General features: G+C 37.5%; 1 protein-coding gene across 1 annotated transcript in view; it reads left to right on the top strand.

The window, feature by feature from the left end:
- The window catches only part of smg7 (SMG7 nonsense mediated mRNA decay factor), a 94,001-nt gene that overhangs the window by 42,457 nt on the left and 36,537 nt on the right, over positions 1–15,007 (top strand). The window contains 10 exon segments of the mRNA XM_052011630.1: positions 1,025–1,187; positions 1,420–1,576; positions 2,826–2,830; positions 2,833–2,895; positions 5,610–5,670; positions 10,397–10,428; positions 10,431–10,498; positions 13,322–13,350; positions 13,468–13,730; positions 13,733–13,881. Coding sequence (XP_051867590.1) covers positions 1,025–1,187; positions 1,420–1,576; positions 2,826–2,830; positions 2,833–2,895; positions 5,610–5,670; positions 10,397–10,428; positions 10,431–10,498; positions 13,322–13,350; positions 13,468–13,730; positions 13,733–13,881 — 990 coding nt within the window.

Raw genomic sequence — 15,007 nt, 5'->3', positions numbered from 1 at the left:
ATAAAAAGATAAGAAAATTATCTTTTCTCATCTATACTATAAGGCTGTAAATTCCCTTTGAAACAAATAAGATCACTGCTACTATGCCAGCATAATACTAGGGATTCATAACAGAATCTAGCTCCACTGCTGGACTTTGGAGTTTGGTAACAGACTGCAGTGATGGATTTACCAGTAACTAACACTCACCACATCCTAGATTTACTTTGGGTCTGTAAGACTGGGACTTGCCTCTCTGGGAACAGCTGAATTCCAGCTGTTCCCTTCAGAATCATCAATTGTTGCTAGCTTGATTCAGCCCACATCTTGGAAAAGAGCTCTAGATCCTGACTCGAACAGATGAGAAGCTCAAGATTGCTACCTCTGATCCAACCAGGATTTTCTGGCTCAGCCCTACAAAGGAACTCTTATAGAAGAGAGATGTTGCCTGAACCTGCTGACTATCCCAGCATTTTCTGTTTTTAATCAAGATTTCCAGCATCAGTCTTTTTTAACTTTAGTTCATTAAATTTACTGCTTCTGTTGCTCATAACTTTCCACCTCCCACAATCTCTGTTTGTTTGTTCCTTAAATGTGCACAATTTTCCAGCCATTGAAAATGAGGCTTACAGCTGAAAATTGATCCAGTTACCTTAAATGTGCCATTGTACTATCTCCACCTGGCTTCGAATCATTCTGAAGCTCTCACATTTTGTTCCAAATCAATGTTTTTCAGGAGGTAAATTCAAAAAAGTTTTGTGACATTTGGTTTTATTTGTTGGGATGAGTATTGTTTACTTTTTAATTCCTGTATCCTTGAAACATTATGGTAATTTTTAAGCTACTAGGTTTCAATTTTCTTCTGTTTTCATATCTAGTCTGAATGCTGGATAATAACTTGTTTCAGTATGAAGTGCATGCTGCCTTTTCTAAGACATTGATCCCTTGTGATTGCCAAACTTTTCCACTTTGTGACTTGAAAACCCTACTCTTCTGAAGTTGTCTGTAGCAGTCATAATTCTGATTTAGATTTGGTTATTTTCAGAGACTTCTTCCTCAGAAGGCGTTTAGTTCTCAGCAACTCGTACACCTCACAGTCATTAATCTGTTTGAGTTGCATCATCTGCGTGATTTCAGTACTGAATCTGATGACCATTGCTATAGTCAGGAAGAATTACTATGTTGGACGCAACTCCTGGGTCTCTTCAGTAAGTGACACCTTAATTTGGTTTTACTTTTGGAAATTGAGAAAATGTATGTAGCTTTTTGTTCCGTTGTCATTTGTTGTTGGGTAAGGGAATAGCTGAACTTTGCTGTGTAATTTCTTAAATCATTTTGTTTGAAGAGATTTGATTATTTAAAAATATACAGCATGTGATCAGATAAAAACTACCGGAGTAAAGTAGTTATGAAAATTCCTATTCTCATTTAATTCTCCAGTGTCTTTTCTTGGAGTGATGTGCAAGTGTGCACTGCAGGATGAGAACCTCAAAGAAGCCTTGGGTGAATGCCCACTACCAGCTGTTAAAGTTTCATTGGACTGGCTGAAACTCAGACCCAATGTCTTTCAGGAGAGTGCATTAGAAGAGAGGCAGCAGTAAGTATTCCTTTATTCAGATCTAGCGAAGTTAATAAATTGATTTGTAAATCTTTTCATAGAATCATAGAAAGTACAGCACAATACAGGTCCTTCGGCCCACAATGTTGTGCTGACCTTTAAACCTCACCTAAGACTATCTAACCCCTTCCCCCCCACATATCCCTCTATTTTAAATTCCTCCATATGCTTATCTAGCAACCTCTTGAATTCGACCAATGTACCTGCCTCCACCGCCGCCCCAGGCAGCGCATTCTACGCCCCAACCACTCTCTGGGTAAAAAACCTCCCTCTGATATGCCCCTTGAACTTCCCACCCATTACCTTAAAGCTATGCCCTCTTGTATTGAGCATTGGTGCCCTGGGAAAGAGGTGCTGGCTGTCTACTCAAGTGACCCAAAGACCTGGAATACTTAAATGGTAATACATCCCTGTTCTTTATCTGGCATCAAAGTCTAATTTTCTTGGCTATTTTTTTTCCATACTTAGTGCATAGAATTGTTAAATGTACCTTTCTGAATATGCATTTTAAAAGTGTTTGTGAAACTACTGTAAATTTTGTCATCTGTGCAAATGTTTCTGGTAGTTAAGAACTTGGAGCACTGTACTCTGAACTAATGCTTATAATTTATTTCAACTAATTTTTTTTATGAAATAGCTTAGGGGGAATTTGATAGTTAATAGGTCCTGCTTCCCTGCTGTATAACTCCATGAACCTATAAATAAAAGCTCCCATGAGTGATGTTTGATGAATGGCACTGTGGGCACTACAGTTCAGTTTCTTTTCATTCTTCAAGTGAGCGAATCTGATGGGGCTTCAGTTAAAGACCATTCAAAATTGATCTAAAGCTGAACTGTATGCATTCTCACACCATTAAGAGTGGGATTAGGGTCTCGGGTAGCTCAATCTGTGTAGTAGACTTTTTTTCATTTGCTGAGTCAGCATGTTTATTTGTTAACTTTTTAAATTGCTTGATCACATGATGTATCTTGCCATGTGCGATTTAAGCAGTTGTATATTTGTTGTTTTACTGTACCCTCATCAGGCCGGCACTGCACTTGGCAGTGTTTTCTGCTTAGTTTAGGTGGCAAAACATTCAGATTTGATAATCTTAACAATTAACCTCTTGCTTCCCCTTAAGTTTTTGCTTTCTTTCTAGAGCCCACACCATTAAGGAAGAAATATCAATACCTACCACAAAAAGTGTGTAGCTCTTGTAATTCAAATTTCTTGTTTTTGTTCTCTCAGCATTTGGCCTGGATTGTATCATTGCTGAACAGTTTTCATCCACAGGAAGATGATTTGTCCAGTTTTAATGGTAAGAATGTTTGCTGCTTTTGAAAACATCAATAATTAATGGTGAATTAAAAAATGAATACATTTGAATTCTAATGGGAAGAGGCTATTTTAGTTCATCTGTATTTACTAATTTGATCCAACAACAAATCAAGTATTATGTATTATTTTAGGAAAAGACAGATTTGGCTTTAAAACAACTTAATGTCTGAATTGGCCAAACACTCATCCATGTGAAATCTTTATCATGAATGTTTCATTCTTTCTTTCTCCACAAGCATGATGCTTGACTCCTTGAGTTAATTTCATTTTGATGGAATTTTCTTACCTAAGCCAATTACTTTCAGTGAGAGGGCAGATAGGCATTGTTCTTATTGCCTTTTTGGCGGTGTCTGAAAGTTGCATGGTGGGAGTTCTCCTTCAACTACGTATTAAGTGTTGCTGTAGCTTGATGTATTAGACCTTTTTTTGTCAATGTAAAATTAAATGTAGAAGTTATGAAGTCCAGAATCCAGGAAGAATGTCTGAAGCATTTTGATCGTGTGCAATTATTTCTGGGGAAAAAGGTGCGTGCACTCTACATTTGGGCTACACTGCTACCTTTTGTTGGTTTGCTTTTTTAAAAACAACTATCCCTTCGGTCATTATATGCAGATTTATGGGATTTCGCTCATTACCACATATGGGCAGGTGTGAATCTCTATTCTAAGTACATAACTGTGCTAGAACAGAAGTCTAACAGGAAGAGCTTCTCCCAGAATGTGCTGAAAGTTACCATTTGATGAAATGATTTGGAAACATTGTATTATATTTATTGATTTTCTTGCTGCAATGTTTCTGTGGACACTGAAGTTTTGGGGCCAGGTTGATGAAGATAACAGTGGATTAGCCAATGATCAGTCCAAAAGCAATTGGTACCTTTGAGTAACCTTGCAGATTCTCACTTGGACAGTGATACAATGTAAGATCTCCAAGTGCCAGGATTGGGAATATTGCCTTTGAATCAGTATATTGAAGATGACAAGACTGCACTCCAAACATGTTAGAAGGAGGACCCAATTCGAGTTAGCTTTCCCTGCTCCCTCCTTGCTAATCACCGCTAGCAAGACGGTTACATCTGCTCCCACTCAGCATTGAAGTTGCCTAAGAGAGTCAGTATGTCTCTCTTGGGGACAAAAGCCAATTTTTTTTCCCCCAAGATCTGAGTAGAAGTTCTCTTTGGCCTATCCAATGTGTCCAGTATTGAAGCATATGCACTGATGACTTTAGTTTGTTGGTTCTGTTTTGGAGTTAATTGGAGAGCCGTGAGGGTTTCACTTATTCCACAGTGGGAGTTGCTGAGATACCAGACCTGAAGGCTTGCTTGACTGATGTCAAGCATGGCCATGTCATTGCATCAATGCTTTTCAGTCTTTGTCAATTCAATATTATGCCTTTCCTTCAGGAAGCCTTCTGCTACAGGACTAATTGGAAACCGATAACCTTTGTCACCCCCACTCCAGATCAGAGGTCAACCCACCCTGAGTAGTTGAGCTGCAGTACGCAGATGATGTTTGCTTTTGTGCACTTCGGAGGTAAAGTTCTAAGTTGTTGTTGGCTCTGAAGCATACAAGACGATGAGCCTTGCAATCAACATCCACAAAAGTCATGGTCCACTGGATCACAGAGACCTCTACCCTTCTATGTGTTTCTCAGACTTGGACTACTTAGAACAGGTGCCTTGAGGCAAGTGCTCCAAATCTACTGGCCGGATAAGTGAACCAACGTCAGTGTCCTCTCCCAAGCTAACATCTCCAGCTTTGAAGCCCTCATTACATTTATTTAGCTCCATTAGGCAGGCCCTGTCTTTACATCCCTGACACCAGAGTCCTGAAATGTGCAGAAAACTTTGAAAACATGCAATACCCCATTGCCTCCTGAGAACACCTGGCCCATAACTGCTCAAAATAGAGGAGGAGATGACATGGACGATCTCAAGTTGGTGCATCACAAGAAAATAGAAACAGGGATAGAAGACCTGGCTCTGAAGCCTGCTCTGCCATTCAATGTGGTCATGGCTGATGTGCCTCAGGCCTTTGCTTCTCTTCTGTGCCAGTTTCCAGGACCTCTCAATTCCTCAGAAATTTCACGAATTGCTCTACTTCCTCAAATGCATCCATTGATCTAGTCTCCACAACCATCTAAGGTAGAAAATTCTGGAGATTCTCTATCCTCTACGAGGAAGGAATTCCTACACACCTCAGTTTTAAATGACTGTCTCCTTGTGACAATATCTCCTTGTTTGAGACTTCCCCACTAGTGAAAGCATCTCAACGTCTACGCTGGTATTTACTCTGTCATGTACTGTCAGGATTTTGTATGTTTCAGTAAGATCATGAACATTCTTATTCTTGTCATGTGTCAGAGCAGTCAGAAGCCCATAAATGGTGGAAGAACACACCACCTCAGAAACTGTCCACCTGACCATCCAGTCTGGTACCTCCTAACGCATGTGTGCTAGAGTTTTTATCAGTCATCTTAGGACTGGCAGAATTGGAGTGGAAGCATGGCATTTTCAATCTTGAGGGACCACCTCAGAAAGAAAGATTATACTCATAAGCATAAAGTAAGAGATTAACGAGGACTTAGACAATTCTGCAAATGTGTAAAGTAATAAGTAATTAACAATTTTGTGCAATGTTTTCCCTAATACTAATTATATCATTTTCCCTTTCCCCTTTCTTTCCTCCCTCACAGCTACTCCACTTCCTGAAGAATTTGAACTGCAGGGATTCCTTGCCCTCAGACCTTCACTAAGGTAACAAAGAAGATAGCTTATTAAAAGAAAAAAAACATAAAATGACTTGCATGTGATTGACATTTGGACCTTCTGAAGAAAATCTAATTTGTCATGACAAATTTTATAGAATATACAGGAAAATGATGAAAGAGCACTCTTGGACCCATCTAGACTCTCCATTCCGGTGTGCCAAATCAGTAGCATAAAATCAAACAGCAATTTTTTGTTTTTGAAAAATCCTAACCTGCCCAAAACTTCAATGGATTATTTGAAAAGGTCGGCACAAAACTAAGGCATTCAGTTACTTTCCAACAGTAAATTTAATACCCATGATGTTTTTGACCTGATTTGAATTGTACAATTTTACATTGCAGAAGATAATTTGGCACCTGTGACTTTCTGAAAGGTTAACTGTATTTCCACTTCTCTGCTGTTTCCTCCATACACATTTTGACTATTCTTGACTTTTATCTACTCTTTTAAAAGTTGATTCTCCTCTCCATTTGGTTCTGGTAAAATATTCCATCTCTTAGACAACCTTCTTTTAATTCTTATTTTTAAATTATGGACTCCAGTGTCTTTCCGAACACTTTATTCCCAGCCTACCTTACCAGTTTATATTCATATGGTCTAAGTATTATTTTAAGCTTTGTGCGCCATGATGTACTTCATTCTCTCAACTAACTTGAGCAAAAGACAGTGTAGAATTCGATGTTAATTCAAGTATTTTGCATGCTGATGTTTCTCTTGAGCAGTTTTTTTAAGCTTATTGTCTCCTACTGAAACAATTCGTTCACCAGATGAATTGAAATGGCAAAAAATTGGAACTAATTTCTCCAGCAGATATTGTAAAATTGTTTTCTTTCATTATTTGATTTTCACTACTATATTCAATAACTTTTGTAAAAGCGAATTGTCTGCATCTGACTTACGGCAAGTTATTCTACGCTGTTTTTAGATTAACCACAGATGCATTATGTAAAGTTTCTTTATATCCTTATAATCTGATTACATTAAATACCACCCCCCCCCCCCACTGCATTTGTGCATCCAAATTTAACAGCTCAAAATTCAAAAGAACTGTATTTAATCTTTCAGGCTTATCTTATACCCTCCTGTGTTACAGATGATTACTGTATTTCTGCTCCATTACCTGCTTCCATCTGTATCTCAACTATGTGTCACTGAGACGCATCCATGCCTTGATTAACTCTACGTTTAATTATTAGAGATTTCATGGGCATCCTCTATTCTCTGCATGGTGTAAATTTCAGCTCTTCTTGTATTGTGCTGATAATGTGATCGCATGCCAAATCCTGCTTGCCCATAATTTATATCTGCAAGGATCAGAATAACCTCATGGCTCCCAGTGCTCAAGTTTAAAACTTTTATACTAGTTTAAATCCATACATGAGCTTGCTTTCCCCAGCTCATATAATCTCTCCTCACCAGTTCTTTGTACCTGTGATTTGCACCTCTTAAGCAGTTCACTTCCTTTTAGTAGTTGTACTTCCAGTTACCTAGGGATTGCTCTTCAGATTCTTCCCTTTAAACCCTTTTTTTATCTTCCTCTTCACCTTTTAAGGTCTCCATTTAAATTTTAGCTGTCGGCCAAGCTTTTGATGATTGTTCTTGATATCTTTGTGATTTGGTGTTTTTTTTTCCCACCTTGCACCACTGCTCTGCTCTTCCCTATTTTAATCTCTGTGAAATACCTTGGACATTGTTCTTTACACAAGGAGGTTGTTGTCTCTGGTAAAGTTCTTGCAACAGTTGATGAAAATGAAAGAAAAACTGTAGATGCTGGAAATCTGGGAAAAGAAAAGCAGAAAATGCTGGATACCTCAGAAGGTCAGGTAGCATCTGTAGAAAGAGAAAGAGACAACTTTTCAAGTCTAAGACCCTTTATCAGAACCAACAACTACCCTTAGTAGTACTTATCGACCATAAAGAGACTTTTAAAAAGTACTTCTATGGAATCTCAAATTTTATCAGTTTTCTCCCATTATTTCCAATCTGAATAAGTTACTGATCTTTGTAAAGATCTGTAGATACCGTGCTTAGTTTAGAACAGCCCTATTGAAGCGGCTTTATCTCAAAATTTCACGCATCTTTATAAGTTTTTGAAATTTTAGCTGATTTAGTTATCCATCTTAAGGCAGGGGGGATGAAAAAGCCTGGTGCATTAATCAATATCTGATCATTGGAATTGTCAGGGAGTTTTGAATATTATCCACACCATGTTTTAAAAGAAAAGCCTCTCAATGCAGTTGATCTGAGATATCCACCCTGGAGCTTTCTGTCTTTGAAGGCATAAGAAGTGTTACTTTGATTAGTCTTTTTACTGACACATTAACTGAAGGAAGTACTGTGGAATTGCTGCTGCTTGCGTACCTGTAGCTTTTCTTTATTCAGTAAAACTCTGATAATCCACTATCCTGTTGTTCAGAACTCCTTATGATTCAGCATCTGGCTCACTGCAGCACTCTCTATGTAAACTCACCAGGGCACTCGTTCCTGCGCTCCTTATAAATTTAACAGGGGCCCTGTTCCCACGCTACCTCCTAACTTACTGGGGGCCCCATTCCCATGCTCAATAACTCACCAGATTTTATTTCCTGCCTATTACTTAGCTGGTTCACTAAAAATGTATTATGCTACTGTTTTACTATTATGCTACTAAAAAAAAATGTGAATTAATAATGGGTTGGGATATTAATGGGAATAATATCCAATAGAGTGGAAATTTGCCCCTCCAGCACCACCAATGTCCTGGTGCCAGATTATTAGAGTTTTACTAATTGCTGCCTCAAACCAGTTCCTTTCATTCCCATAACACAAATTACTGGAAGCAACATTGAAACTGTTTTATTCACTATGCAGAAAGAAACAAGTGTGCTTGGTCCTGGCTGTTTCCCATCTTGCCCATCCTGCCTTCTGCCAGTTTTAAGTGGAGCACTCCTTTAACATACAAGAGCAATAAAAAAAAAAAAACAATTTCATTGCATGTAATCCATTAATTCCAGAATTGTACTTGCGATAATTTGTTGCTAACTGTAGATCAGGGTTCAGCAAGAAGGAAGTTGGGTTTATAAACTTATTCAGATGCACACAGTAGAATTACACAAGATGTACTTTGCTGTCTCAAAGGACAAGGTAATTTCTGGTGACAAATGAAAGAAAGAATACTTATGATTTTAATGGCATCGGGATTATCTTACTTCAAAGAATTATTGAATCCAAAATATAATGTGTACTGAATTTTATTAAATTTGGGGATGGGCATTAATTTCTGTAGTTCGAAATTATGCAAGGCAATTCTGCTCCCTCCCAAGAGTTTAAGAACAGACCTAATTCATCCAAATCTTCACTTATTGTTTTGTTCATTAGGTAATGGCTGACCCTTATCTCAGTAATATTCACCTGACCTTAACTTGCGTTGCTTGATTCTCTTGCCTAATAAAATGGAAGCAGCAATCAGAATCTTTTGGAAGATAGAATTTTACATTTCCACTTGCAATTGTTTGATAGTATTTCCTGATTCAGCTCCTGTATGGTATTTTAATATTACATTAAATTTTTCTGAATTTTCTCCATTTGGGGGTGGGGGAATGTATTTCTGTACTTTTGGGTCGTTGTATTATTTGAAATGCCTTATTTAGACCATTCTCATAATTTAACCTTGAGGGAATAAAGCCCAAGTGTATGCAATGCACTAAGTTAACCATTTAACTATGTTGAAAACAAAATTAGCTTAATTCGGTGGTCAGAACTAAGCTCAATTTAATGAACAGACTGACCAAGGCTCTTTATAATTGAATCATTTTTATGGCAACTGACCTTGAAATGGAGGTTAATATTCCCTGGATCTTGATCATTACATCTTATACCTCTGATCTAGCTTTCAGATATGTATGCCTCGATGTACAAATGTGTCTTTATGCAGTTTTTAATCTCCAGCTATTTAGAAAATATTTTCATTTGTTTTTCCTGGTTCCAGAGTGATGACCTCAAATTAACTTCCAGCTCCCACAATTTTAATTATTCAGTTAATCTGCTTCCACTTTATCCATTTTCTTTTTTCGTCTTCCTATCTTAACGTCATCTCAAAACTTGAATAAACAAATATTTTATTTAACCATGGTGAAGGTTCCTTTGGGACACCAGTTGTCTCTGCTGCCCATCAAAAGTAGTTTCCTTGTAATTCTCACTGTCTCCTACTTCACAATCAATTTCTTTTGTTGTCATATTTGCTTTTAAATTCTTGTACAGCACATTATCAAATGCCTTCCAGTCACACTTGCAGTTTTCCAATCCATGGACCGAAGTTTCAGTGGTTCCTTCTCCCTCCAGGCACCTCATAGGATTGTATTATTGAATGTCAGTTTTCTGCACCTCTATATGTACTTTGTTTTGAGATTATTAATTTCATTGTGCTCTGATGCTTTTCCGACTTTGGAGAGGGTGTGTAGCAGAGGAGTCTTAAAATACAGTCTTTAAAAATTGGGAAAGATAGAATCCCGAAGTTGAGATATGCCCATCTTGTTTCCTTGCATGGCTTTTATGGATTTATTTTTTCCCCCAAAGTGTTCTTCTTTCACTGAAGCTATCTGATTGCTGTGTTTGGGTTTACATTTATCTTTAATAATCCAAGAATGTTATTTTACTTTTACCGTTGTTTCTGTTTTGTGTAATTAATCTGTTCAAGATGCTCTATACGTTGATGTATTTCATTCTTGTAAAGAAATCTGGATTTCTCGAGCGGGCACCAAGGAATAGTGGAGACAAGGAAGGGCAGCAACTAAGGACACGCCATCAGCGATTGCTTGCTTTGGGAAAGTGGATAGCAGAAATCATTCCAGGTATATTGTCACTGAAATTAGGGTTTTAAAATCACTATTTATGTGAACAAATTACATTTGGCTGACAATAGCTATAAACCAAGAAAGGGAATTGGAATCATTTGTATTTTAACTTTTAATTTCATTTTAGAATTTGCAAAAACAAAACAATGACTGCTCTCTAATGACTCAGCAAGTTTATCCAATGGTGTTTGATCCTTACAGACAAGAAGGGTCCTTAGTTTGATCTCTGACTTGCATTGAGCTAGCTGCTGCCATTGCAGTGTTTATTATTGACCTTGGGTTTAAGTTTACTAATCCTGATCAAAAGCCAGCTGCTCGACTGGAATTGTATTGTCTATGCAATACGGAACAGTAGTGGTGATTTAAAGAGTTTTTAGTATTCTTGGTCAAGGTTTACAGTAGTCTGTGGCATTCAAAGATGATGGATTTGCACCCCAATAATCTGTCAGTATCGGTGGGTGATGATGATGAGGTAGTCGGCAAAATTTGACAATGTAATATGCCACTGTAGTTTGTCGCAATGCCCAAGTATTAAATGCTTATGTACACAAGCTTATAACATCAAAGTTGTAGGTTGTAACATTTATACAAGTTTGAGAGACCTTTTAGCGAGTGTGCTTAAAAATAAATTAATTTTTTATGTTTCTTAAATTGTGCTGTAATGAAGTACTGGACTACTTTGCACGGGCTTGGAACTGTGAAAGGCTAAGTCATCTGTTCAACCTTCACATGAGTTAGAAGATTACCTGTTATTCTCTGGACAAAGGTTGCTTGGAGCACTTTGAGTAAAATGCACATTCTGCTGTATAGGTTCTCTTGTTGCTTCCCATCTCAGCCAATTTTACCAATGTTATAGTGCATTCCAGATTCAGCAGAAGGTAGGATGTGGCCAACACTCAAATAACTGTAACCTATCTGTCCTTGATATTCAAACTTCTTTCTTTTAAATGTAGACATCATGGGAAATTGGCAATAAATCCTCATCTAATCTTCAGTTGGAAGGAAAAATGAAGGACTGTAAGCTATCATGAGTGCGTTTAACAATTGGAGATTGTTTTTTAAAAAAAATGCAGATGCTGGAAATTTGAAACAAAAACGAAATGCTGGAATCACTCAACAGGTCAAGAGAGTCAATGTTTCAGGTCAAGAATCCTTCATCAGAACTTGGAAAAAATGAGAAAATAAGTGCATCTTAAGTTGTACAAAAGAGGAGTGGTGGAGAGAATACAGGGTGCAGACCAAAATTGTTAAGATAACAGTTGCTCTAAAAATTGTTTGAGACAGAAGAGAGAAACAAAAATGCAGATTGAAACAAAGCTATAACCATAACTGTGGGTGAGGTTTAAAAAAATGTGGTTAAATTAGGGGGAAAAAAAACAATCTAACTTTGTTTTTAAGGTAACCACGACAATTATGGCCTGCACCCTATCACACAACCTCTGTTATCTCCACCACCACCCCTCTTTTTTTTTCATTTTTCCACTTCTGATGAAGAGAACTTGACCTGAAATTTTGACTCTATTTCTAGCCACACGTACTTTTTGACTTACTGAGTGCTTCCATTATTTTCTGTTTAGCACATGTAACAATCTATTCTAATTACGTTTTGAATCCTATATTGATACTCTTCCACTTCAAAACAAAATTATAATGCTGAAATGCAGGGAAATTAAATTTAAATTGTGTAAATGTATCTCAAACATGCAAGTTAAGAATTTATTAAAGAGATTGATTTGAAGGTTCAGTGCATTTTATTGAGTTTATAAATAAGACATTTTTTAACAGAAAGGGTAGGTCACTCAGCCCTTAAAACTAATAATTAGACCATGGTCAATATGTATCTCAACTCCATCTGCATACTTATTTATGCTTAATGTCCTAGCCTCAGGAAACTCTATTAGTTCAGTTTTGACATTTTCAAATGACGTGCCCACAACTTTTATTTTGGGAATGAATATTCCAACAGTCCCCTCAAACTTGCTATGGCATTCAGTAAGATAACGCCTCATTTCATCTTTAGCCTCTTAACTTTCCTTTCTGGCCCCTATAAACCCCCAATGCCCTTTAATCCGGGTTTCCAGACATCAACAGGCTTGCAGCTTTTAAATCTGCTTTTCTATAGTTGCTGGGAAAGGGGTAATGCTTTCTAATCTCAATATTTGTGGTTTTGGGAGAAAAATATTTAAAGTTTGTCCAGTGCTCAGTGAAAGAAAAATAATCAGGAGAACAAGCAGGAATATACACAGAATGTGCTTCCTGATATCGCCCCTGAATTTAAATTTTACAGTTGCTCTTATTCTGGACTCTCCTGTCAGAGGAACCAAGTTCTCTCTATCTTCCTTATCAAGTCAGTTGATCATAAACATTTATAATGCTCTTTGATTCATTATACCCAATGAAATACAATCTAGTGTATGCAAACCATCATAATTTAATCCTTTTATTCCCTTTAAATTGTAATTTAATCCGTTTACTTCCATTGCTATATGGAGAGGTTGACAAACTTGGATTGGTTTCTCTGGAGTATTAGAGGCTGGAGCGGAGACGATAGAAGTGTGTAAAATTGAGAGCCATAGATAGGATGGAGATGTCAAATACTGGAGGACATACTGTAGCTTTAAGGCGAGAGAGGGAAAGTTTTAAAGGAGATTAACCTGACAAGTTACTTTTTAGATGGCGAGTGGTAGGTCCCTGAAACTTGTACCTAGGGGAATTGGTGTAAGCAGGTATGGAGCAACGTTTAGAGGCATTTAGACAGGACACATGAACAGGCAGGGAAATTGAGGGATATGGACCATGTACAGGCAGATGTGCAGTTTAAATTGGTATCATGGTCAGTACAGACATCGAGGGAAGAAGGGCCTGTTCCTGAGCTGTACTGTTCTATGTTAGAGTAGATTATGTGTACATATTTTCTCACAATTTGTTTATTTTCCAGACTTATCCAGAGCAGAAATGAAGAAGGTAAACTACTGTTTGTAACTGACATCCCAGAACTCGCTAGTGAAGAGTCATCTGAAACAAAGGATAGCCTGATTTTGCTGGAACCTCCCTTTTCAGAACCCACTAGTGTTGAGATTGGTCAAGGTTTAAAATCTGTTTTATCATCAGGCAAGACTCAGAGTAACAGTTCAGAAAGTGGAGAGAAACTGGTTACCTTCAAGGAGAATATTAAACCACGAGAACAGAATCGGAATCATCATCAGAAGAAGGCATAAAGGAAAGATGGGACTACAACAAAGGAAATGATATTACAAATAAAATGGATGTAAAAAGAGATAGCAATAAAAGAAAGACTGAACCAAAGAAAAATAATCAGGACAAGAACCTGGAACATGCTCGGAAACAGAATGTGGCAGTGCAGGTAGGACCTGTCTTTTGGATTTAAAATATATCATTTCTTCAGGTGGAAATAGATCTTTCATTTAGAAGTGAGTTGCTTCTAAAAATTCAGGTGCAGTGTTGAAGGGTTGAAGTCTCATTTTCAAAAACTTGAACATGACAGAGAGTACTGCACTTTCAGGCTGTTCACTGCATTTGGTTTAATATCTCATACCTTATCTGAAAGTACAGATGAGTTATGAGATATTAAACCAAGGCCTTGCTTGCTGTCGTAGGTGGAGCATTAAAGATTCATGACAAAGAAGCGCTGTACAGTTATCCTTGATGTCCTGGTTAATGACTAAAATTAATGACCAGGTCACTATCTCATTACTGCTTGTTGAAGCTTGTAGCGTGCCAATTGATTTCTCTTACCTAAATTACAACATTGACTGCACTCAAAAGAAAACATTATCAGGTCACTAAGTTGTTTGCCGGTTGCAGTACTGTGCTATGTACAAGTGGACTTAATACAAAATAATAAAATGGGGATCTTTTATTTGAACAGACAGAATTTTGGTTTAATCCCTCAGAGGTGGTAGCTCTGACACAACAGCATATTCTATGTTGAAGTGCCATCTGAGATTACACGCTCATATTGTGCAGTAAGGCCATGAATCTCTGGCCTTGTGACTTGAGCGTGAATATGTTTGATGTTGAATGTCTTTTTTAGACGGTATTTCAACAGTTTTGATTACTTCCAAAATGAATAATAGCAACATGTGTCTAGATTTGTATTGAAAATCAGAAGTATAAGTATACAGTAAAACCCAATGATGTGCTATCTGATTATTTGGAAATCCCAATGGTTCAGCAACTGGCACACTGAGTGCTGAATTTCACACTCCCTTTAACAGACCAGGGCCCAGGTTCCCAAGCTCCTATTCAAACACTGGGACACCATTACCACACTCATGCTTAAGTTCAAGTTTGTACATACCCAGGGTATAATACCATGAAAATCAGCGTTTTGCAGCAGCAGCACAATACGTTAAAAACATGACTTAAATTAACATAAATTATACATAACTTGCACGACAAAATAAATAAAAATAAACATAATGACATCAGTGCAAATTGAAGGAAATATAGTCTGAGGGTTTCTCAGG

Source organism: Pristis pectinata, chromosome 3 (assembly GCF_009764475.1).
Source record: "Pristis pectinata isolate sPriPec2 chromosome 3, sPriPec2.1.pri, whole genome shotgun sequence".
Classification (NCBI taxonomy): domain Eukaryota; kingdom Metazoa; phylum Chordata; class Chondrichthyes; order Rhinopristiformes; family Pristidae; genus Pristis; species Pristis pectinata.
Note: the sequence above shows the minus strand (reverse complement) of the source record. Positions and strands in the feature narration are given on the sequence as shown.